The 25,250-nt window shown below is 35.5% G+C and overlaps 2 protein-coding genes across 3 annotated transcripts; both read left to right on the plus strand.

Moving 5' to 3' along the window:
• The first annotated feature begins 1,285 nt into the window (after positions 1–1,285).
• On the plus strand, positions 1,286–13,721 carry LOC132106470 (fermitin family homolog 1-like). Its single transcript, XM_059512176.1, has 15 exons — positions 1,286–1,440; positions 3,201–3,359; positions 5,336–5,569; positions 5,941–6,063; positions 6,181–6,370; positions 7,898–8,000; positions 8,109–8,216; positions 9,281–9,412; positions 9,963–10,012; positions 10,138–10,262; positions 10,342–10,448; positions 10,942–11,166; positions 11,298–11,422; positions 12,796–12,937; positions 13,023–13,721. Exons 1-15 carry the CDS (start codon positions 1,329–1,331, stop codon positions 13,194–13,196), a joined length of 2,109 nt encoding a protein of 702 aa, XP_059368159.1. The 5' UTR covers positions 1,286–1,328; the 3' UTR covers positions 13,197–13,721.
• Positions 13,722–14,402: 681 nt separating this feature from the next.
• Positions 14,403–25,231, plus strand: trmt6 (tRNA methyltransferase 6 non-catalytic subunit). Of its 2 annotated transcripts, XM_059512184.1 has the most exons (12): positions 14,403–14,737; positions 16,499–16,629; positions 16,710–16,819; positions 19,089–19,180; positions 19,266–19,349; positions 20,096–20,220; positions 20,491–20,795; positions 22,273–22,358; positions 22,586–22,688; positions 22,880–22,966; positions 24,556–24,753; positions 24,932–25,231. In XM_059512184.1, the coding sequence occupies exons 1-11, from the start codon at positions 14,628–14,630 to the stop codon at positions 24,724–24,726; spliced, it is 1,404 nt and encodes a 467-aa protein (XP_059368167.1). In that variant the 5' UTR covers positions 14,403–14,627; the 3' UTR covers positions 24,727–24,753; positions 24,932–25,231. The 2 variants fall into 2 exon arrangements, with proteins under 2 accessions (XP_059368167.1, XP_059368166.1); XM_059512183.1 differs by lacking the exon at positions 24,932–25,231 and having other exon boundaries at positions 14,404–14,737; positions 24,556–24,892.
• The last annotated feature ends 19 nt before the right edge of the window (positions 25,232–25,250 follow it).

Below are 25,250 nucleotides of genomic sequence, written 5' to 3' on the forward strand. Positions count from 1 at the left end.
TTGATTAAAATGTCATGGAGAAGTTGTAATTGCTGAAGAACAAATTATAAGGAGGCCTATGTATATGGAAATGTTTTTAATAGCCTGTCTGTTTCTTATGAACTAATAGTTTCCTCCCACTTTGTGACAAAGTGTGTCAATGTATCTCTCATTAATAATGAGTAGCTCATATTTACGGTATTGCATGATTACTATATTATTGATTACTATATAACATTTAGATATAAGATTAACATTTATGATTTGGACTTAACATTTACATTTAGATTAAACATTTAGATTTAAAATGAAGATTTAGATAAAACATTTAGATTTACCTTTAATACTTTATAGTAATATAGTCATATAGTAAAAAATAAATATATATATTAAATTAAATTATAAAAAATATTTTTAAGTAATAAAAATATTGCATAAAGCTTATTTTTAGTAAATCTTGCACAAATGTATTTGTTTTGTAGTTAAATCTGACCAAATCTGACCAGTTTTACACATGTTATGTTACAAACGGCGCCCCATACTATACTATGTCTGACCTCTGCTGGACAGATGAACTAACGCACTATCACAGATTCTAATAAATAAAAAATTAAAAATGGAACATTAGTCATTTAAATTCAGTTTGTTGTCCATAAACTTGAACACCACCATCAAACATCTTCTTTACCATCACTGTTATATTTATGCTACTAAGACTAGGACCTGATTCTGATTCATGTTAAATAATACCTAAATATGGGCCAAAATGTATGTCATCATCTCGATGTTTTATAATATAGATTTAGGCTATTTGATTTAAATGACATGTGGCCTGTGCCACACACTTTTGTAGTTTTTGTATTAAACCAGCCACTAATCATAAGTAGTCTGTCTAGTCTTTATTTACTGCTGTATAATCTGTTTTAAGTCTTACAGTTGGCTAGAGCTGGTGTAAAAAAAATCTCACAGTCACAACACGACGCACAAGTTAGTCATTATGTGGTCATTATAGCTTAGGCAACAATTACACCTTAGTTAATGTTCAGGTATGTGCGTTTAGTCACTTCCGGTACGTGCTCTTCCTGTATACACCTGGTGCGAATTAACTGACGGTACTATGGTGAAGACTCTGTTCTTTATCTTTATAACCACTTATCTATAATAATATTTATGTATAGATTAATGTTTATAACCCAGTAGGCTATTACTAATAATAAAACAAGCCTTGAGCGTTGGAATCATAGACAGTAAAAGAAATCGAATCGCACAACGTCACACGCACGCAGTTAACATGCGCCATCGTCATTGGAGAGTTTGTAAGCTCTGCTGCATTACCTCATTAATTATTCATGAGCATAGCCTTCGCCGTAGTAGGATTCTGGGCGGGGTTCCATCCAGCGCACACCTGGACAGGAGATGTGTTTCACTTTCCAAAGGGAAAATCTTCGGGAACGCATTCAGGTGAGTGAAATAATTTAGCATATAGTTTTATTTCAGTTAAATTATTATAACCGTTTGCTGTTGCGTTTGCCCTTACTCAATTTTTATTGGACGAACTTGACTAAAATAAGTTTTATATAGGCTATGTTAAAGTTTGATGTTAGATACCTAAAATAAATGTTTCATATCATGAAGAACACCGGATTATATACATTGCAATAGGCCCATATTATGTACTCTTGGCGAAATCAAGACATTTAGATCCTTTCTTAGATAAATGAGGTTTGTTGTTGTATAGTAGAGCTATTGAAGACTTCTATATATTTATATATGGCTTTATTTGACTGAACTTGAAACTCCTTGATGTTACAGTAGGTATAGGTCGTTCAAATCAGCGTTTCCCTTTTTGTTTTTTCCTCTCTCTTTCTCTCTAGGTTATTTTCTTGGCCCTCTTAAGTATGGTGCATATAAGAAACTCTGTTTTAGTCCTCATTTATTTGTTGCATATGATCTTCAAATGCAGTCATGACCTGATGAATTCATCTTAAACAAATGTCGTTCTTGTTTATATCTGAATTCAGATCTGGCTGTTGCACTAGGGAGGTGTAAATTCTTTTTTCTACGCCTGTGGACATGTTAACCTATTCACGTACAAGGTTTAGCCTTGGGCTGCATTGATAGTTTGTCTTGTTAGTTCAGAGCATGTGTGTTATCTCTAATCTAGTCAAACATCTCGCCCTCCCCCGCACTTCTTTGTGAACATAGACAAACCTGATTTTTAAATAATAAAATTGTTGACTCAAATGCATCTAATAAAAAAAGACACCCATACTTTCAGATCTCAAGTCACACTAAAAGAATCCTCTTTAGTTTACACAGCAGAACCTGACTGTGTTTTTGTGTTTAAGACGTGGGCTTTGTTGTTTTTTGATGTACAAGCCAGCAGACCACAGGATGACAGGTCTGTGTGAGTCGCTCTATTCTTTCTGCTCTTTCTATCTCTGGTCTTGTCTCTGCTTGTCAGGAATTTTAAGCTGAAGTCTCCCTTGTTCTGTAATCACATCCCTCGTCCACCCTGTACCTTTAGTTCTCTGTCTGTCACTCCCTCTTCTTTAAGATGTTGTCATTAGAGATTTTAAAGGAATAGTTTATACAAAAATTAAACTTCTGTCATCAAATGTGTGCAGTGACTAGAGGTAAAAAAACAAAAACAAAAAAAAATCATATTCAAAGCCGCAGGCGCTCATATTCCACATCAAAGAAGCCATTCAACAAAGTGCTGATTATGATTAAAAAAATATAGCAGAACACTTTTTTTGTGTCTTTGGAGTCCCCTACAGCAGCTGCACATGTGCATTTGTTTCTGCCGTAAAGGTATGGTCAGAGTGTTGCCAAATCTGTGGGTTTCCCGCTGAATTAGGCTAGTTTTATACTTTATTGCCGCAGGTTTTTCACTGTGAAGTATATTTTGCGCATTGAAAATGTTCCATGGATGCCAGTAAATAAGTTTTAGTAAGACTGTATGATGCAAGTGCAGCCTGGGCCTGTCGTATAAAATGCTTAGACTAGTCTTACAAGTAAATCATCAGATTTTTTTTTTTCTTTAAGACTGTACAAAACTTTTTTTTAAGTCAATTACTTAAAACCATAGATATGTGAAGATTTATTTTACACAATGAATAACTGCTAGTGGGTGGGACTAGTTCTTAGGAAACAGTATTATCATAGTGACTTTATTAAACTAAAATAACTGTTTGTGTTTGTCTGTGATTTGATTTCAGGCAGGAACATGGCCACTGCTGCTGAGTACGGACACAACTCCTGGGAGCTCAGCATCCAGGTGGACCAGCGTGAGGGAGATGAGGGCATGAAGTTTAAATTGCGGGTTAAGGGGGATCTTCACGTCGGGGGTCTCATGCTCAAATTGGTGGAGAAGATCAGTGAGTATTTACAGAGTTCTGTGTTGCAGAACAAGTACAGATCGTGAATATAAAGAGCAGCTCCATTTCATTTCATCTGCATTTGAATTGGCACACTGGATGTTGAATTGTGAATGGGAATGATAGCAAGTGCAATTTGCTAAATTGTAAGTTAGTCACACGTCAGAGCAGTTACAGTTTTAGTTACAGTTTTGTGACACAAAAAAAATGCATTTGTTCATGTTCAAAAAAAAAAAAAAAAACGAAACAAAAAAAAGATTTCTCAAAATTGTAAATAAATCAATTATTGGAGTACGTTTTACAAGAAAATACTAAGTTTATCTACTTACAATCACTTCAAAGTGTTACTTGGCATTTCTTTGTAATTTTTTTCTGAAATTTACTAGCAAATTTGAAGTGAAAATTGTATCAAAGTGATATATTTTCTAGCTTCCAGATCATTTTATAGTATAAATATGGTAATAAAAAGGTTATGCATCACATAAATGATAATTAATTATTTTTTAACAGTAAGAATTGGACATTAAAATAAAGTGTGACTCAAACCTTTATTATTCATATAATTTAATGTTTCTAAAAAATACTTCATATCTTGTGTGTATAAAAACATTTACTGGAAATTTACAGCATTCAATTTCTGTACATTTAATTCGATTTTTAAGGCAATTCTGTTGCAAATTCTTGTTTTCTACAACAAATTAAGGAATTTAAATTAAAAGGAGTTCTTAAAAGCACAACATTATTAGGAAGGAACACATCAAAACTCTTCAAAGTAAGGTTGTGAAAGGTTGAAATGAGTTGAAAGAAATCAAAACAGCAGTCAGAGTTTATGGGAAACCCATGTTTTAACAACAAAAACAGCCAAATTTACCCAAATAACAGGAAACATTCTCAGAACTTTGACTAACACTCTGGGAAGGTTTTCTCAAAGTTATGAACAAACTTTTATTCCGTAATGTTAATAACACATTTAAGAACTTTCTCAAAATGTTAGCAAAAATACATTATTTGCTCATGGAATGTTTTTCTTCTAAAACATTTTAGTTTTTTAAATGTTACTATTTATTCAGAACGTTCGGAGAACAAAATAAGTAGTTCCGATAATGTTTGCAAACTGATATATTAAATGTTCCCTTCAATTTAGAACCAAGAAAACATTTGAAAAAACTAAATATTCTGAATGTTTAGAGACATAACAATTTCAGAACTTAATGAAAACATTAGATTCACATATTTTAGATTGCTGTGTAAAAGCTGAAATCCCAGTGCAGTTCTAGAGTGTAAACACAGGTTGAAACGCTCAGGTACGCCCATGTTTGCCTTGCGTATCTATGTATAGTCTCGTGCTCAGAGCTATTGTTCTTTGACTCTGGTGTTGTTTGCCGCCGCGAGGTCTGAAGTTCACCAGAGAGAGACACTAGCAAAACATCCTGCTTTCCTCTACAGACTCATCAGTTGCTAAATATTATGGTTTGCCATGATGGTCTTTTATTGGCAGTGGCCATTCATTTATTTGGTTGAACACAATGTGTTTATAGTCAATTTAATAGGTGCATTACAATACAGACAGCCCAGGAATTTCTTTAGTTGGTAATTACAGGAGTGAGTCAGATGATGAGCACTGTGGAAGGATGAAGGAAATGTGAGTAAAAGAGGAATCATCAAGGTTTATATGGAATTGTGATGTCATCAGACATGTTTGTATTACTCAGGGACGACTGGTTTGAACTGATTTATTCTGGTGTAACGTCATGGCTGTTGTTTAATGACACATTAAACCACTTCACAAAAATATATTCCTGTTCACCTCTTTAATATAATAATAAACTTCATCTATAAAGCAGTGAAGTCCTACACTGATATGAGCAAAATGCAGTGTGTGTGTGTTATTTAATATTCGGAATAGCTTTTATATATATATTTTCAGTGTAAGTAATTTTTTCTCTCAGTACTGTATGTGGTTGTCTGTGTGTCAGAGGCTCCTCAGGACTGGTCCGATCATGCTATCTGGTGGGAGAAGAGGAGCTGCTGGCTGCTGAAGACACACTGGACTCTGGATAAGTATGGAGTCCAGGCGGACGCTGACCTGCGCTACACTCCACAACACAAACCTCTCTGCATCCAGCTGCCCAACATGAAGACCATCCGGCTCCCTGTTAGCTTCTCTTGTGTGGTCTTCAAAGCTGTGGCTGAGATCTGCAAAGCACTCAGTAAGGACACATACAAATGAAAATATTTATTATATTATACATTTTTATGAATATAATATTTTTCTAGCATATGAAACAAAATGCTATCAAGAAAACATTATAAATATTATATAAAATCAAACGCAAACATTCCAAATTTTATACATTTCTTATGTATTAATTTTGTACTTAATATTATGTGTATGTGTCTTAATATGGTTTGGGTAATAATAAGTATGAGTTGCGGAATATTTATTGGTCATTTTTTACAATTACAAATAATTTGTTTTTACATGTTGTTTTAAAAATTGCAATGCAAATTTCCATGATTTCTTTCGGCACATTAGTCTATTCTCTACTAAACTGTGTATGTTTTCCGTCTTTGTTCACAGACATCAGACGATCAGAAGAACTTTCTCTTCTGAAACTATCAGATGATCAGAAAAAGAAAAAGAAAAAAGACAAAGGCCAAGAATCAGTCTTTGATGAGATAATAAACATGGACATGACAGGAGGTATTCACTGCTGTTTTTGAAGAGTTTTTTATTTCTGTGTAGCAGAAGCAACTGTGTTTAAATAAACATGTAAGTCTTAAACACTTGTTTCTAAGCTTGCATTCATACTTTGTACAGGAGCCCTGGGTCTGTACAGTAAAACCATGACTCCGACTTATGACCCGGACAGCGGCTCGCCTGCCTCTTCCACCAGTCTGTGGTTCGGTGAGAATCCTGTGACGGACTGCCAACCCAACCTTCCACCGGAGGAACTGGCCAAACTCTTCAAGCCTCTTACCATGGAGGATAAAGCAGCAATTAATGCTGGGTAAGGAAGGACAGACAAAGTTAGACTAGCATTCAAAAGTGTTTCCAAAGAAGTCTATTAAAATTCACCAATGCTGCATTTATCTGACCAATAAAAATACAGTAAAAATGTGAAATATTATTACAGTTTAAAATAACATTTTTTTTTTATTAAAGGTACAGTTTGTAAGATATTTGCAGTAAATTATCCAAAAACCACTAGGCTAGTGTTATATATTTTGTCCAGCTGATTACTAACAATATCTCTAATCATGTTTTCAATTACTTGTAAATCATGAGAAAATTCCCATTCTAAACAGTGACGGGGCAGTGCAGTCGCCTGTCAATGACGTTAGTTACCCTTTGTTACCGCCTTTACTGATGTAGAAACCACATGAGAACAGTATCGTGGACAAATGCGGAAGTAGCTTCGCGACAAACTTCAACTAGAAAGAGATGCTGATCTCACTTGTTTTACTCGACAGGTGAGTTGTTTTGATTTGTATCTTTACAGAAAACGTATGCTATTTTAACGATCAACAAGATTAGTATTATGGGGCATACACGCCAGATGCGGGGCATCACGTCTCTAGACCCGTGCGAGGACGTGTCTGATCCATCGTCTGATCGAGTCTTTGCATTGACTTTGTATGTAATCTACTCTTTGAAATCTTTGAACTCGCGTTAAATCCATGATTTATCATTCCACGCTCCTTCTTAGCGTCATCAAACCACGCGATTGTTATTGTTTTGATAGTGCATCCTCTCGTGGCAGGGCCTACAAACTGTACCTTTAAAATATATTTTTTATGTTTATTTAACTCTAATCTTCAGTGTCACATGATCCTTCAGAAGCCATCCTAATATGCTGATTTGCTGCTTAAGAAACTTCATTAGATGAATAGAAAGATAAAATTCTTTTATTTGACATTAACAACATTAATGTCACTTTTGATTCATTTCGAGCATCTTTGGTGAATTAAACATTAATTTCTTTCAACTTTTGAATTGTAGTGTATGATGGTTTTAATAGACCTTATATTCATGATTACGTTTATAACACTGATTTGTTTCAGTAGCCACACACCTGTGACCAGCTGCACCATTTGTAATGTTGCACCTCTGATTGTTACACTGTTGACTTAGTTAAGCTAACAGACTGTTACAATTTTTAAATGCACACTCAGAAAAAAAGGTACAAAGCAGTCACTGGGGGGTAGTCCTTTTAAATAGTAGCTAATATTCACTTTTAAGGTACTAAAATGTACCTTTTAGGGATAAATAAGTTACAAAGCGCTTTAGGGTACCACCCCAGTGACAGAGTATATATAATATTTAATTTATTAAAGAAGTTTTTTAGCATATTGCTATTTCTGCTGTTTTATACAAGCTATATTTCGCCTCATTGCCCAGAACATCCATTTATTATGATAAAATCATTGTAGCATAGCATTTGATGGCTTATTGGTTATGTTTATTTCTGTTTTTATTTCTCAGTTGCATTTCAGTCTCTGCCCTTGTGTATTTTAACTGAGATGTTGCTCTGCAGGTGGCTGGATTCCTCTCGCTCGCTGATGGAGCAAGGAATTCAGGAAAACGACAGACTCCTGCTGCGATTCAAGTACCACTGCTTCTTTGACCTCAACCCAAAGGTGAGAAGTGAACTATTCCTACATACCACATTACATGTTTGTAGACGACAATATTAGATGGCCCTGATATATCTAAATCAGAAAGCATTTGGTGTTTTCTTTTTATAGTATGATGCTGTGAGAATCACACAGTTGTATGAACAAGCCAGATGGACGATTCTGCTGGAGGAGATCGACTGCACTGAAGAAGAGATGCTCATGTTTGCATCCCTGCAGGTACAGAATGCCAGTTCACAAAATAAACTGATCGTATTCCATGCTTTTATGCTCATTAGTTGAATTCAGAGCTCCAGAAAGCAAGAAAGGTTTTTTTATTAATTTTTTTAAGGTTTTTTATTTTTTATTAATAATTTGCACTGCGTTTAACTATGTTTTATTTTGATTTTACTTAATAGTATTTTGTTTGTTTTCTGTATAGTTTTTAATCTTTTTCTCCTCTCAGTTTTCATTTTACTTGCTTTAGTGCATTTAAGTAACTAAATGAAAATAAGAAATGTTGCCTTGGCATTTAGCTGGAATTAAATATTTGTAAAAATATTTTCTTTAATTTATAGATGGTTTCATTTTTTGTTAACTGTAACCCCGATTAGCTCATCTGACTGGTATGCTTTAATGTGTTGTAGTATTTAGTTGCAGCACATAGCATAGATGGTGTTGAATTCTTCAGTGCCGTACTTTCTCACCTGAAGCTATGAGATAAATTACTTTGAGGACAAAGGATGTGACATTCCACAGCTAACACAAGATAGCATTCAATTACACAAGGAGATTATGAATAGGTGAACATGGTGCTAATAATCCAAACCAAACCTAGAGAGGACTTCATGTGAGATTCTGTAGATCTGTAATAAAAAAACAATCCATGAGGGAGCAGATCAGGTATTTCACAAACTGCCTCTCAGATGACAGACTTATGCATTGCACAAAAATTTGAAGGATTTTTCCCCATCCGTTTTCCACATTATTTGCTGCTTAATATCATTCATTCAAACTCCTGGCTCAAGCAGTGTTAATGTAACTGCATTGAAAACCACAATAGTCGAAGTTAACACATGATAACGTTTGTTATCTGCTTGATCAGTTATTTAATGAGCACCATGTTAATTCTCCACTTAAACTCAATTTATTTTTTAACCATAAATTAAAACGTAAAAGTAACATGTGTAATTTGTCAATGTCTTAATTACAGTTATTACCTAATCAAATGAGTTATGGGTGCTGTTTTATTGTAATGCATCTAAATTGGTGTTTCAGAGGTAAAATACTTGAATCTTTTCTAGTATCACATCTGTAAATTGACTTTATCAACGGAGCCACTGAACAATTCCAATGAACCAGAGATTGATGAAGTCGAGGCTGCGCTCTCAAACTTAGAATCTACGTTGGAGGGACGGAATGCTGATAAGATCCTGGTATCAGATGATATTATAGATTTTTTCATAAATATATTGGTACTTACACCCTATTTTTTGGGATGTATCAACAACATATAGATGAATTTGTAGCATCTGGTTTGTTGTATCTGGAATCAATCTGGCTTAAAATTAAGCTAATTTAGACACTAACATTAAAAGGTTTGTAGTTAGTAAGATTTTTTAAAATAAATGATTACTTTAATTTATCAAAAATCCATTATATTATCAAAAGTGACAGTAGAGACATTTATAATATAACAAAATATTTCTATTTCAAATAAATGTTTGTTTTTTTTTACTTTTAATTCATCAAATAATCAAAAAACTGATCAGATTTCCAATAAAGTATTAAGCAGCAGAGATCAGAATGTCTAGAATGATTTCTGATGCATCATGTGACACTGAAGACTGGAGTAACGATGCAAAAAAATTCAGCTTTGCATCACAGGAATAAATAATATTTTTAATAAGAGACATAAAAGTCTTGCCAACCCCAAACTGTTAAATAGTTGTGTATAAGTATTCACATTTTCTTTAACTTTTTCAGGAAGATATCACTGACATTCCAAAACTGGAAGATACACTGAAATTGTTTAGGTGAGTTTAAGCTTATTAAACTTTTTTAATATAATTCCATGTATTCAACTTTTTTCAGTGGCATTTGTGTATATTCTGCAGTAAGACAAACTATAAAGTGGATTGTTAATTTCTTTGCTTCACAGGCCCAAGCGATTGACATTAAAGCCGTATAAGGAGTACTGGTTTGTTTTTAGGGACACCACCATTTCTTACTACAAAAACAAAGATTCGGCAAATAAAGAACCCATTGAGCAACTCCATCTACGAGGTGAGCGGCCAATCAGAGAAAAGATTATTCATTTCAATACAGCTCATGCATCAGTGGTAATAAATCATTAATTGTACAGGATGCGAGGTCATTCCTGATGTCAACGTCACTGAGAAGAAGTTTGGCCTCAAGCTGTTATTGCCAGTGGCTGATGGAATGAACGAGGTTTATATTCGCTATGACAATGTGAGTTTTAGATTCGTTTTTATGCAGATTGTGGTACACGTGTGCTTTTGCTGTGAAATCTTTAATCTTAAATGTGAGATAAACTGTTATATTGTAACATATTTCAAGATGAAAAAAGAAACTTGGGTTACTTGAATACAGTATTTTATTTTAAATAATGGTAAAATATAAGTATCAAATATGATTTGTCAGGTTTATTTTCAGTGATCTGTCAGTCATTGTTATTGTATTGCATTATATGTTTTGCACCCCACAATTAAAACCGAAGGGTTTTGATAACAAAGCTAGCTTTTAAATGTAATATTATTAAGACATACTATTGGGAGATATAGAGTAACTGATTTTTATATTCATTTAATGCAAGTAGTCTGTTATACTGATATAAAAAATCCAGATAAATATCAGCATCTGAACCATATTGCATATTTTTGAAATAAATTTTGTATTCTTTTATTTGTTTCTTTTGCTTAAAACAAACGTCTCCTGAAAACAGGAAACGCAGTATGCCAAGTGGAAGGCTGCCTGTATTTTGGCTTCCAAAGGAAAGACGATGGCCTACAGCTCCTACCGCACCGAGGTGAAGAACATCCAGTCTTTCCTGCAGATGAAGAGTCTAGCGCCACCTCCTGGCCAGGCAGCGACTGACGTAGAATCCATGGAGATGAATGCCGAGTGCTTTGTTTCTCCACGATATGCAAAGAAGTACAAGACCAAACAGGTGAAAACACTCACAGAAAGGACAAGATATGGCTTGAACCACTCGTTTCCATTATGCTATGACAGTACAGGATATCTGAGATCTGTATTGCAAAAAAAAAAAAAAATTCACATTTATTTTTCTCATTTCAGCTGACCACACGAATCTTGGAGGCCCTTCACAATATTTCCCATCTTTCCCTCATGGAGGCCAAAATGCGTTTTATCCAAGCATGGCAGTCCCTGCCTGAATTTGGCATCAAGTACTACATTGTCAGGTAATTTTACTGAACAGCAGATAGATTTCATGCCTACAAACAGATATTAAAGCCCGAGTAAGGTTTTTAAGACTAACCATACAATATTTTTTTTTTTTTTTTTTTTTGTGTGTGCACTTTTCAGTGCTGTGCACTTTTCAGATGTGGTTTACCTAAGTTTACATTGATGAATTATCAAAATGTCTTGGTGCATTTGGTTTATTTGCTGAAAAAGGAAAACTAAGATTAAACTCTTGTGTTGTGTTCTGGTCGTTGTGACCCAGAGAGGAAACTCTGGGAATAATTTGGATCATTTGAATATTTGGATAATTTGCATAATCTAGTTTTTGAGTGAACACTGGCAAAATTATCCACAAATAATGCTTTTTTTATTTAAAGGTATGTAAGCTGTGATCGATGAGGCCTACGACCAGTCAGTTCCAAAAAGTATATAAAAAAAACTGTGATAACTGAAAGAAAACAAATTGACAAAAAGATTGAATCCAAGATATGGTAATAATATAGCATCTTAATAAATATTTACATGCAATTTTTTAAAAGCCGGTCATTTCTGACTGGGAACACCTAATTAGTCTAAATATTTGAATCACTGCACAAGGGTTAATAGTGCTGCTGTTCCATTTAAAGTTGAAATGTTTTTCTATTTAATGTCATTTAGTTTTTATTGGTTATTTTGACTAAAAAATATAAAAATAGACTTTTAATTATGAGTCAAATTTTGGCTTTTTGTCAATTTCATACTCATGAGCTGACAATTGTCTGTTTTTTTTTTTTATATAAATTAGACACAAAATTGCCATATTGTCACACAGTTTTGCTGAACAACAGATTTGTGCCATGTATCACTCAGAAACATCTTTCCAAATCTGTATACCATATTATTCTGTTTTTCAAATGTTACATTTGTTTGCATTAAACACATCATCAAAATGAAAAATAAATTTAAAAAGTACATTTAATAGCATCCCGTTGTTCCATTTGAAGGTTCATTTTTTCCTATTTAACGTAGTAATAATAAAAAAATTGCCTACATAAATACAGTCACTTTCTTTATCCTAGCCCAGTTTGGACTTTTTTGTTAATTTCATGATCAATTGCTGACAGTTTTGTATGCTTGAAATTAAATATGCAGATAATTCACAAATGTTTTTTTTTTACAAAATATGTACATTATTATTATTACACAATTATTATTACACAATAATTCAAACACGTTGAATATGAGTTTTCATTAATTAGACATAAAACTGTCATTTTCTAAGACAATTTTGCTGAACAACAGACTGATTTTTTCTGCCTGGTATTGCTCAGAGACATCATTTAAAGGCTTCAACCATGAAATATGATTCAAATCTTTTCACGTTGTCCCACAGATTCAGAGGAAGCAAGAAAGATGAGCTCCTTGGGATTTCCTACAACAGGCTGATCCGCATCGACATGTCAACGGGTTTGCCGGTGACCACCTGGAGGTTCTCCAACATTAAACAATGGAATGTCAACTGGGAGATTAAACAGGTGAATAAAGTACTTCAAACAACCTTATAACCAACCTGTGTGGCTGGTGTGAATATGATTTATGAGTGTGTCATTGCTTTTACAGGTAGCCATCGAGTTTGACCAGAGCGTGTCGATTGCGTTCTCCTGCCAGAGCTGTGACTGCAAAGTGGTACATGAATATATCGGAGGCTACATTTTCCTCTCGACACGTTCAAAAGACCAAAATGAGACTTTAGATGAAGAACTCTTCCATAAGCTCACGGGAGGACAAGACTGACCTCAAATCAACATCCACCTTTAGAAAAGCAAGAATGAATTCATAGTGTTTCTTAAATTTGCCAAAGTCATTTTATATTCGTATTAAGACACACGAGCCGTGTGCACAAGAGAGTAAACTAATCAAACAATTCAATCCATATTTTGGATCTGGACTCTTGACGTCTTTATGAATTGTTTGCATCTGAAAATTGGACATAATTTACAGCATACATTTCCATACATTAATTTGTGTAATAAATATGGGATACGATGGGGTTTGGATTTAAATGAGTTGCTAGTTTCCCATTGCAAGGTTCCTCGAAGTTGCGTTTTACAGTTCAGATTTTAGAATGTAAATATTTTTACATTAAATGCTTCACCAAAATGTCTAGGTGCTTTTGGCTTGTTTTCTGGAAACAATTTATTTGCCGTTCAATTGTTCATTTTTAAAGACTACATTTTACTTTGTTTAATGGAATTTTGCTTTCATTATGTTGACTGGGAAATCTGAAAATAGTCTAAATAAATCCAACCACTTTCATTATGAGGTCCAATTTGACTGAAGTTCATAATCAAGCACTGACGATTTATGATACCTGAAATATAATCAACAGCTATTTCATTTGTTTCTACAAACTTTATATCAGTGCAGTGTAGTTTTTATAGTTAGATTTTATCTTTATGTTTTCTGTTTTCTTTAAATCTTAGTTTTATTTATTTTGTTGTGTTTTGTCACTTCTATTACTTTCTAAATATGTCTATATGGTTTTTATACATTTATGTGATATAACTGTTGTTTCATTAGACTGTTTAGCTTATTGTAGTAGCCTACTTAAATGAAAATAAGAAATAACTAAAAGTATTTTTTAGTTTTAGTAAACTATAATAACCCTGCTACGTCACTTTTTTTTTTAAATCAGCCCTTTCGTTTTGAATAATTGTACCGAATAGGATATAACTATATTATACATGCATAAACTACATGCAATATATGCACTTTTATGTTGGCCATATGTTAGTAACGATAATCATAATATATCCAGCACTTTTTATTACACTTTTTACCTTCGTAAATACAGTGGCAATACATAATGACCTCACATGATATAGTTATTGTCTGTACATGTTCAGATAACCATGTTAGTAATTTTTGTTAGTATAAACCTAATGTAAAGTTCATAAGTGAGACCGACTAAAATCGCTTTGATCTGTGACTTGCTAGACATCCTGACTGGCTGTGGCTCTGGAAATCAGCGCTCGATTAACTGGCCTTTCAGAACAGGAAGTGACAGAACACACGTGTTGAAAGAAGCATCGTTTGTGTGAAATTAGTCAAATTACTTCCCTATTTATCGTCATAAACATTACCACTTTTGTGTCAGGTTAGTTAAAGTGTCCACTAGTTTCCAAACATCCTGCGGTCGATCTTTATCCACGCTGATCGCAGTAAATGGCGGAGTGTGTAAAGGACAGTGATGCAGAGGGCAGAATCAGTTATGGAGACTATGTAGTGCTGAAGAGAGGAGATATCTTCAAATCAGTGCAGATCGAAAATAAAAAGTGAGTTAACCAAATAAAACTTTAATTAAATGTGATCTTTTAAATTCAGTTTAAAGGCCTTGAGGTTTTGCGTACAGTGGGATATAAAATCTGAGACCACATTAACAATCTGGGATTTAAATACTAAACTAAACTTGTACATAAAAGGTTTAATTGCTTTGAAACATTGATATGTAAAAGACATTGTTTTCTGCACCGTTGCTGTATCTGCAAACGGCAGGCGTGACAAATATGTAAATTTGTAAACTCAAAAATTGTTCTGAAAAAAAAAAATACTTTTGGAGCCAATTGTATATTTTTTTAAATGCATAAAAAATATAGAATTACCATTAATGTTTAGGAATAAACATTTGTAATTGTATCTGTCACATTCCACTCCTGTTAAAGGGTTAGTTCACCCAGATAGCAAAATTATGTAATTAATAACTTACCCTCATGTTGTTTCAAACCCGTAAGACCTCCGTTTATCTTTGGAACACAGTTTTAAGATATTTTAGATTTAGTCAGAGAGCTCTCAGTCCCTCCATTGAAGCTGTGTGTACGGTATACTGTCCATGTCCAGAAAGGTAAGAAAAACATCATCAAAGTAGTCCATGTGACGTCAGAGGGTCAGTTAGATTTTTTTGAAGCATCGAAAATACATTTTGGTCCAAAAATAGCAAAAACGACGACTTTATTCAGCATTGTCTTCTCTTCCGTGTCTGTTGTGAGAGAGAGTTCAAAACAAAGCAGTTTGTCATATCCGGTTCGTGAACGAATCATTCAGTTCACCAAATCGAACCGAATTGTTTTAAACGGTTTGCGTCTCCAATACGCATTAATCCACAAATGACTTAAGCTGTTAACTTTTTTTAATGTGGCTGACACTCCCTCTGAGTTCAAACGAACCAATATCCTGGAGTAATCATTTACTCAAACAGTACACTGACTGAACTGCTGTGAAGAGAGAACTGAAGATGAACACCGAGCCGAGCCAGATAACGAACAACAGACTGACTCGTTCACAAGTCAAGAACCGTTTCTGTCAGACGCGTCCGATTCGAGAACCCAGGAGCTGATGATACTGCGCATGTGTAATTCAGCTTGAAACAGACTGACACACAGAGCGTCTGAACCGAACTGATTCTTTTGGTGATTGATTTTAAACTGATTCTGTGCTAATGTTATGAGCGCGGGTAAACCGAAGGCTTGAATCAAGGGCAATCATTGCAAATGACGCCATTACGTCGAGTGCAAAAGAACCGGTGAACCATTTTCTTCAAGCGTTTTTTTTAGAGATGCGATATTAGAGATGCGAACCGTTTAAAATGATTCAGTTCGATTTGGTGAACTGAATGATTCATTCGCAAACCGGATATCCAGACTGCTTTGTTTTGAACTCTCTAACACAACAGACACGGAAGAGAAGACAATGCTGAATAAAGTTGTTGTTTTTGCTATTTTTGGACCAAAATGTATTTTCGATGCTTCAAAAAATTCTAACTGACCCTCTGACGTCACATGGACTACTTTGATGATGTTTTTCTTACCTTTCTGGACATGGACAGTATACCGTACACACAGCTTCATTGGAGGGACAGAAAGCTCTCGGAATAAATCTAAAATATCTTAAACTGTGTTCCGAAGATAAACGGAGGTCTTACGGGTTTGGAACAACATGAGGGTAAGTTATTATTGACATAATTTTGCTATCTGGGTGAACTAACCCTTTAAGTGCTTGTGCTCTCCTCGTTTGCTTTGATTTGACATTTTGTCTCTCAGGAAAGTGATCTTTGAGAAGCAGTGGTTCTTCTTGGACAATGCAGTCGGGCAGCTGTACGGGGCTGTGTTTGAAATCGAAGCCGGCGGCTCACTCAAACTCAAGGCTGCAAAACACTCGGGAGACTCTTTGGGTAATGATGCCGTTATCTGTGGATTCATTGAGTTTCTTGGTGACGAGATGAGATTACATTGATCTTTTCTCCTGTCACAGATTCTAAGGAAGCAGGCCAGGATAATAGACACATAATGGATGATGGCAGATCTCAGAAACTGAGCAGAGATGATATTGAAACACTGAAAGAGCAAGGGTTAAAAGGCCAGGTATGTACCGGAGTCAAGTTTTCTAGGGATGCATGTTAACCAGAACATTTCTAAACAAGATTTTGTATTTTCTGGTCTCAGAATTTGACTCAAGTCACTCCTACAATATGCAAGTCTATGGGATTTACTCTCTTTGGATTTGAGACTTTAGTCTTTGCAACTTTACAAATCTTCTTTGTGCACCAAGAGCTTGTAACACTCCAAAGAGAAACAAAAATTTTTTTATCGCATCATATGACCCCTTTAAAAAAAAGAAAGAAGAAGAAATACTGGGGGGAAAAAATGATGTCCCTTTAAAATAATTTTTTGTATTATATGAAAAGACATCATAAAGTACCGTATTTTCCGCACTATAAGGCGCACCTTCAATGAATGGCCTATTTTAGAACTGTTTTCATATATAGGGCGCACCGGATTATAAGGCGCATAGAATAGAAGATACTGCAGTCAAATGTTTGACTGGGTTTGCATTATGCATCCACTAGATGGAGCTGTGCTAAAGGGAATGTCAAAATTTTGATCCATATATAAGGCGCTCTGGATTATAAGGCGCACTGTCGTTTTTTGAGAAAATTAAAGGCTTTTAGGTGCACCTTATAGTAGGGCTGTCGCGATAACCGCAAAATTGTAATACCGCGCTATTGACAAGCAAACCGCAGAGGAAAGATAGAAGCCGCGGCAACCGCAGTGTTCAGGTTTTTTTTTTTTTTTGAGGCTGTGGCCTTATTGTTTTTTTTTTTCAATTTGTCACTGTGCATTCAATGTTAAATAAATTATATTAATGATACAATATGGTCACGACTGTAATTTTCTCGTGAGCCGTTGTAGATTATGGTGCTTCGTTAGTTTTGAATAGGCCGGCTGAAACGATGGGAGGCACTCGATCTCGTCCCAAAACCTAATGTCACGTTGCCAGTTTGGGAACATTTTGGGAACATTTTGTGCAAAATGTGCTGCAAAAAAGGTTCCTGTGACACTGCAATACATCTAATTTGAGGTCATCGGGACATTCTAAAACGCTTAACGGGAAAAACGCATAATGTACCAATACAGTAATATTAACAGACCAAACTCACTAAACATCATATTAATAAAGTATATTATCTACAAAAAATCAGATGATCCCTGAATATGAATTCAACGCGTTTAATAACACGTTAAGCCTTTTCCTCTCATAGAAAACCATCATAAGGCTTAACGTGTTATTAAACGACTTGCATTCATATTCAGGGATCATCTGTTTTTTTTTTGTTTTTTGTACATTGTATACTACTAATGTTTAGTGAGTTTGGTTTTTAAAAATCACTGTCTTAGTACATTAAGCCACATTAAGCGTTTTCTTATAACGGTTTTCTATGGGAGGAAAAGGCTTAACGTGTTATTAAACGAGTTGCATTCATATTCAGGGCTCATCTGATTTTTTATAGATAGTATACTTTATTAGTATGATTTTTAGTGAGTTTGGTCTGTTAATATCACTGTCTTAGTAGCCTACATTAAGCCATGTTAAGCATTTTAGAGTGTCCCCTGTCATCCAGCGCAGCTGCCCCCTCAAGCATCAGATCGCGCAGCAACATCAAAAAGAACAGCTGAGACCGGCCGACAGTTAGGAGTAGCTGAAGCCTTTGCGAAATCTGTAAAATACAGCCATGAAAGTAACAGGCATACCTGCTGAAGTCACGGACAACCTCTGCGTCAGTGCCCATACCCAAGAGAGCGTGAGCAGATAACGAGCTCACACGCTATCTGCATGAGGAGTGCATCGACTCCAGCGTGAATCCACTGTCCTGGTGGGCCAGTGGTGACGCGATAATCAGTCTAGATTTCCGCTGCTGTCCAAAGTCGCGCGCATATACATGTAATACATGTTAGAACTTGATTTCTTAAAAAAAAAAAAAATTATTGGAAAACGCATGTTCTTGTTGCTGTTTGGCATTTAACAATAAATAAAAATGTTTTAAAACGTCTCTGTCAGTTAAAAAAAGCAACAATATATGCTACATAACTCAACGATAGAGCTTTGTATGCAGCAAAATCAGGATAAATTAGAAAAAAAAAAAAAAAAACACCGGCGGTAATACCGCATATCGCGCTATTGAGCCACTCATAATAACCGCAGGGGAAATTTCTTAACCGCGACAGCCCTACCTTATAGTGCGAAAATACGGTACAAAAAAGCAACAGCACTCGACAGCAGGCCAAACAATTTGTTTGTATGTAGTTACAAATCCATTTTGCTCACATGTTCATTCATGTGTGTTTTTTTTAGGAGATTGTCCAGCAGCTCATAGACAACAGTACAACATTCAAGGACAAAACTGAATTTGCTCAAGAGAAATACATCAAGAAGAAAAAGAAAAAGTGAGTTCAAACCATTTTTCATTTATATTTTGTCAGTCACATGGAATATATCACTGTCAACAAGTTCTTGGCTTTATGTGTACAGGTACGAGAGTAACATAAAAATCCTGAAACCCTCCACTCGACTCCTTGCCATGATGTACCACGGCAGAGAACCAGGGAAAATATGGTTTGTGAACTTCAAGAAATACTTGAACCCTCATCCTCTTACCATTTTAGAACCTGTGAGTTACCTGACATAATTACATAGTTTATTATTTAGCTAAGTATTCTTTTAAGGATCATATATAAGGATATCTTTCAATATATACATATAGTAGTAAAGGGATTTCCAGACTTTTTTTGTCATGTGAATCCCTTTGACCTAAAAATATACTTGCATATTTTAGGTTAATATTTTAAGGAGTTCTAAAAATATTTTAATTGTCACCTTTGTCCATTTTTTTATTTATTTATATACATTATTTATATACAGTATATAGGATGTATTAATATTTTGTATTTAGTTTTCATTCAGTTGGTTTCATTATTGCTTGTTTTAGTATGTTTGTAAGTACTTTTTTATATTTATTTGTATCTTTAATTTATTTTTATTACTATTTTAGTCATTTTAGTACTTCAACTTGAAGTTATTTTATTTCACTCAGTTGCCAAAATAAATGTTTTTTTATTGATATATTATTTCAGCTTTATTTAAATTAATGAAAATAATTTTTAATCAAGTTTAATTTCATTTTAGTTAGCATTATCAACACTGCACCTCTCTGATGTTGGGTAATGGTCAAATCACATGCAAGTAAATATGTAATCTTTCTTCAAAAAAGGAAAAGTGTTTTATTTTGTTTTTATTTTAAAATGATATATTTTCCAGTTTGGGAAATATACTGTATTGTAAATGTTTTTGCTCTGTTTTAGTCACCTGCGGTACGACACATTGGCTCAGATTTTGACTCTGGGGAACATCCACGCTGGCAGTAAAATCCTTGTTTTTGAGACCTGTGCTGGACTTGTGTTGGGCTCGGTGATGGAGAGAATGGGAGGTGATCACATTTTACTTGCCAAAATCAGAATTCTGTCATCATTTACTCATCCTAAAGTTACTCCAAACCTGTATGAGTTTCTTTCTCCTGTTTAACATGAGAAGATATTTGAGAGAATATGGGTAATCAAACGATTGGGGACTTTCATAGTATAAAAAAATAATAATTGCATGTCAGTAAGGACAATCAAATGTTTGGTTACCCACATTTCTAATAATTTGTATTAACCAAACACTATTACACTGTACTGATGATCCAGATGTTTGTCAGGTTATGGCTCAGTGATTCAGATGTATCCCGGTGGAGGCCCAACGAGAGCCGGCATGGAGAGCTTCGGCTTTCCGTCACACTTCCACAAGACGCTGCATGAGTTCCCTTTATGCAAAGTTAACGCTCTGTTGGCTGGAACCCTGGATCTGTCAGAGAAGGATGGAGATGGGAACGGACGATCCGAGTCCTCTCAGAAAACCTCAGGTGTGTCTGAGAAGAGCTCAGAACCTCAGAGCATGGAGGTCAGCGTCGACCCGCAAGAGGAAATGAGGAGAGCGGAGAGAGAAAGACTGCGAGAACAGAGGGTAAGGTTTTTCACATGATTTTTACATGCATATTTCCCATCATGCTAAAGTTCCCATGCCTTCATCATTTATCTTTGATGCTTTTGCTTTTATTGTTGTCTAAGACCAAACCTTTTTTTAAATGATTTAGAATAGTTCTAAATATAAATTATTACCATTTAAAAAAAACAAAAAACTAATGATTTAATAATTTAAACAAAAAGCCAAGTAAGCAAAAACTATTTAAAAATGTATTATATTTGGTCAAAGACCTAAACCTATCATTTTAAAATATGAATTTAAGTATAATAATAATAATTGCTTAAATTGTTCATTTAAACAAATTAACACAAACTAACATAAGAATGTAACTTGTGTGTGTGTGTATATATATATATATATATATATATATATATATATATATATATATATATTGTGACGAGTCAGCTTCCTCCTCCCTGATTGTCACCGGCACCCCGCCCTTCTCCAGGCTCCCGACAGGAGTGGGTGTGTGAGAGAGGAGGGGTGCTGGACGAGTCAGGGCTGGCGGCGTGTGATGGGGCACACCTGACGTAAATTGAGCCTCATCACCGCCGCGGTTTAAAAGCCCAACGCGCCTCTCCTCGGGAGACCGGTCTCTTCCCCCTGCATGCACACTGGTGTCCTCGTGGGTCCAGGAAGGGTGTGTTGAGGGACTCCCACGCCACCAGAGAACCGCACCCGTTAATACGGCCAACGGGCCAGGATGCCGGGCCGTCCATCCCCTGCAAGCGCCGTGGCCAACGAGCAGGATGCGACTGCTAGAAGAAGCCACCGACCCTCGCGCCCCGGACCGGACAGGGGAGCGCGTGCGGCCACCGGACTCCGCACCTTACCTGGACCCTTCCTCCATGAACACTGCCCGACCCACACGAACCCCGCAGCACGACGAGGACACCAGATCCCCTGTTTATTTTGGACACTCTCCCCCTTTGGCCACTTTAATTCCCTCTTTTGCTTTATTTTGTTAATAAAAGCCTCTCCGAGTCCTATTTAAAATTCTTTGTATTTGTATCAAAGCCCAAAACTTTCCTTTTATAAATTATTAATATAATTTAAATAATTATTAATATATTTTTTAATTATTTAAAACAAACAGCTGAATGAACACAAAAAAAAAAAGTCTTTTTTTTACATTTGTTATTCTGTAACCAAATTTTGACTGTCCCTCAGTTTTGGTGTCATTTTCACAATGATAAAACATTTACCCCTTTTTAGTGTTTTCAAATGTCTACTTGATTTCCAAGGAGACAGAAGTTTAAAAGAAGAGCAGCTTGAGGTGAAGTGTGTGTGAAAGGAGATGTGTGAAGAAAACAAAAGCAAAAACAGACTTCTTGTTAGATGCCTGTACATACAGTTCTGAACATTGTTTGTGTAACTACTCAGGGTGGAAAAGGTGTCTAAGATTTTTTTCCGAAAATTTCACATTAATATTTGATTGGTCTTTCTAACCTTACAGGCTCAAGAGAAGAAGCTGAAGATGGAGGAGAAGAGGAAGAAGTTAGCTTCAGCTGCTGCTCTGTTAGAGGGCAGAAATGCAGATGGGTATGTTTTGTGCTGTCAAAAAAAAGTGCTTCCTGTTTTATAGCAGAAAGATTGTTCAGATTTTGTATATGATTTAATGTGACTGACTGTTCATTTGTGATGTATGGATAAATTGATGAGTCTTGTCATGTCATATTTTGTATCGATTCAAGCTATTTTGTATGCAGTCTTCCAGTGATTTACCTAATTAATATGGGGAAGCTGATTGAACTATTTTTTTGTTTCAGGTTGGTGATTGCTAGTCGCTTCCACCCCTGTCCCGTGTTAATGGGTCTGCTGAAGTTTGTAGCACCATCACGACCGTTCATAGTGTACTGCCAGTACAGAGAGGTAAACAGATTGGTTTGTTGTTAAAGACGCAGGCAGTTCATCCAAACAAGTTATTTAGCAATATGTCAGAATGAAAGTTGTCAAGTTTCCAGAAAGCCAAAAAATTACCATAAATTATGGTGCGCTTTAAAACGATTTGTTCTTTAAAAACTGCTTTCTGCTATATTTACGTTCTGATATCTTTTGGGCAGCCGCTGATTGAGTGCTACACAAAACTCAGAGAACAAGGAGGAGCAATCAGTCTCAGATTAACAGATTCTTGGCTCAGGCATTACCAGGTAATTCTTTACTGCATCACGTACACCGATAGTTGTATGTATTATTGTTTGTGCTATGTCTGTCATTTTTTTACATGGGGTGTTTCATAAGGTGTATGTTCTCTAATGCCAGACTTTGATTTGCTGTTATTCTTTTTATTTACACAACTATTCAAGTATTCCTTAGTTTTTTATTTATTTATTTTTTATAGAATTTAATACTTTTATTCATCAAGTATGCATTAATTTGATGAAAATAGACAGCAAGACTTTTATGCTGTTACAAATAAATCTTAAATGAAATGTTGTTTTTGTGAACTTTATATTAATACTGAATAAATGTATGACTATTCACAAAACTGCAGCACAACAGCTTTTTATTCAGCTTTGTAAAGCCCCTTTCAGACTGCGATTCTGGAAAATACACGGGTAAGATGTTCCGGCAATCGTTTCCGGGACGCTAGATTTTGCCCCTTTCACACTGCCACTAATTACCTGGAATATGTGCGTGTGTTCACACACAACCCGTAAAGGTCCCGTAAAGACACGTGACATCAGGATGTGACATGTAATTTATGAGTTGAAAACTCTAGGCACATTAACTTTCACTTAAGCTGGTGAACGATCTCAGCTTCAGCGCGGAAAGTGAGGAACTAACTGATCTCTGCTTCATTACAGATTGCACATATTTGTTTGTTGCGAATTTTGATCTGCCTTAAAAACACCCGGTAAAAGAGTCGCATGATAACTATCATCACTACGACACACCCTTTACGGCAGGGGTGCCCAACCCTTCTCCTGGCGATCAACTGTCCTGCAAAGTTTAGCTCCAATCCTAATCAGACACACCTGAAGCAACTAATTAAGATATTCAGGCTCACTTAAAAATTAAAGGCAGGTGTGTTTGATTAGGGTTGGAGCCAAACTTTGCAGGACAGTCGATCGCCAGGGGCAGGGTTGGGCACCCCTGCTTTACGGCATTAGTTCTGGCTTTTCTGCACACAGAGCTCGTTCCAGCACTGAACTCGGCAATGTTACTAGGTCCCCGACCCGGGATCGATCTCGGTATCAATCCAGAGACTTGTTTGCGTTCATACAGAAGGCGATCCGGCAATGTTCCAGCAATTTTCCGGGTCCAAAGTGCTGTGTGAAAGGGGCTTATCACACAAATAAACTACATTTTAAAATATATTATCCCTTTGTGGTATAGGGGGTTTTGGCAGCCTGGAGAAGTTTTAACATGCCCTGACTTTTGTGCTTACAGTTATTTTAAATTATAGTAATATTCCACCATATCACTGTATTTTTGTTCAAATAAATGCAACCTTGGTGAAAATAAAACTTAAAAAAAGACCTAACAAAACATTTGAAAGGTAGTGTACATCAAGTTCAAAATACAACAAATAAAAATGTATCATTTTAATTTGCTCCCTTTTTTTGCATTGGCAGAGTTATGTGTTAACTTTTTTTTTGTTGTATGTCCTGGAAAACAGATACATTGTGATATAATTTCTGTTATATAAGATGACTCATGCTGTGAAATAAGATTTTGGTCATACCACCCACCCCTAGAGGGCTTTGACTAATTCACTTCTGTATCATTGTTTCAGGTGTTGCCCAACCGGACTCATCCAGTGCTGCTCATGAGTGGAGGTGGAGGGTATCTCCTGTCCGGAACCACGGTCGCTGCGAAAGCTAGAAATCAGCACAAAGCAGAGGAGCCTGTCACCAAGAGGCTGAAACTGGATAAGATTAGTTCATCATGTGACAGCTCTGCTTAGGCAATTAGTTTAGTTTAACTTATTTAGGTGAGAAGAAAACCAAATCAGTGTTGGACTCACACATTCAGGCAGTGCTTTATTCTCTGTACGAGTTGCATGACTTTATTATTCAAAGTCTGTTATCAACTGTTTATTTCTTTTTGACAATAATTGCATTTAACAGTTACTTCAATGTTCTCATCTTTATTTATTAAAATATTTTTAGCAAGTTGTGGAGGAAGGAAAACATGCGCTGCTTTTTCGGTATCCTCTGCACCTGGCGAATAACAAAGTTTTGCTCACAAAATGCATCATTGCCCAAGTAAACATTTATCTGTTTTTAATACATTTCAAAAGGTGTCCAGCATCAAAACACAAATGATAACTGCATTCATCAGCTTTGGTCCCATAATTACATATTTTATTAAATATAAACAATGCAGAGATTCTATGGAAAGCCATAAAGAAGAAGAACAATTTTTCACAGTTGTAAAGTAGCATGCTCTTAAATGCATTCACATTTGCAGTCAATTAGTACATGGGCA

Source organism: Carassius carassius, chromosome 27 (genome assembly GCF_963082965.1).
Source record: "Carassius carassius chromosome 27, fCarCar2.1, whole genome shotgun sequence".
Lineage (NCBI taxonomy): Eukaryota > Metazoa > Chordata > Actinopteri > Cypriniformes > Cyprinidae > Carassius > Carassius carassius.

What these genes read in the sequence shown, in the direction of transcription:
- LOC132106470 (XM_059512176.1), top strand. Translation starts at nt 1,329, where the DNA reads ATGAGCATAGCCTTCGCCGTAGTAGGATTCTGGGCGGGGTTCCATCCA. An exon ending in TCTTTGACCTCAACCCAAAG is followed by an intron (nt 8,001 to 8,108) that starts GTGAGAAGTGAA and finishes TTCTTTTTATAG; the next exon opens with TATGATGCTGTGAGAATCAC. An exon ending in ATCAAGTACTACATTGTCAG is followed by an intron (nt 11,423 to 12,795) that starts GTAATTTTACTG and finishes GTTGTCCCACAG; the next exon opens with ATTCAGAGGAAGCAAGAAAG.
- trmt6 (XM_059512184.1), top strand. Translation starts at nt 14,628, where the DNA reads ATGGCGGAGTGTGTAAAGGACAGTGATGCAGAGGGCAGAATCAGTTAT. An exon ending in AGAGAACCAGGGAAAATATG is followed by an intron (nt 19,350 to 20,095) that starts GTTTGTGAACTT and finishes GCTCTGTTTTAG; the next exon opens with TCACCTGCGGTACGACACAT. An exon ending in TGTACTGCCAGTACAGAGAG is followed by an intron (nt 22,689 to 22,879) that starts GTAAACAGATTG and finishes TCTTTTGGGCAG; the next exon opens with CCGCTGATTGAGTGCTACAC.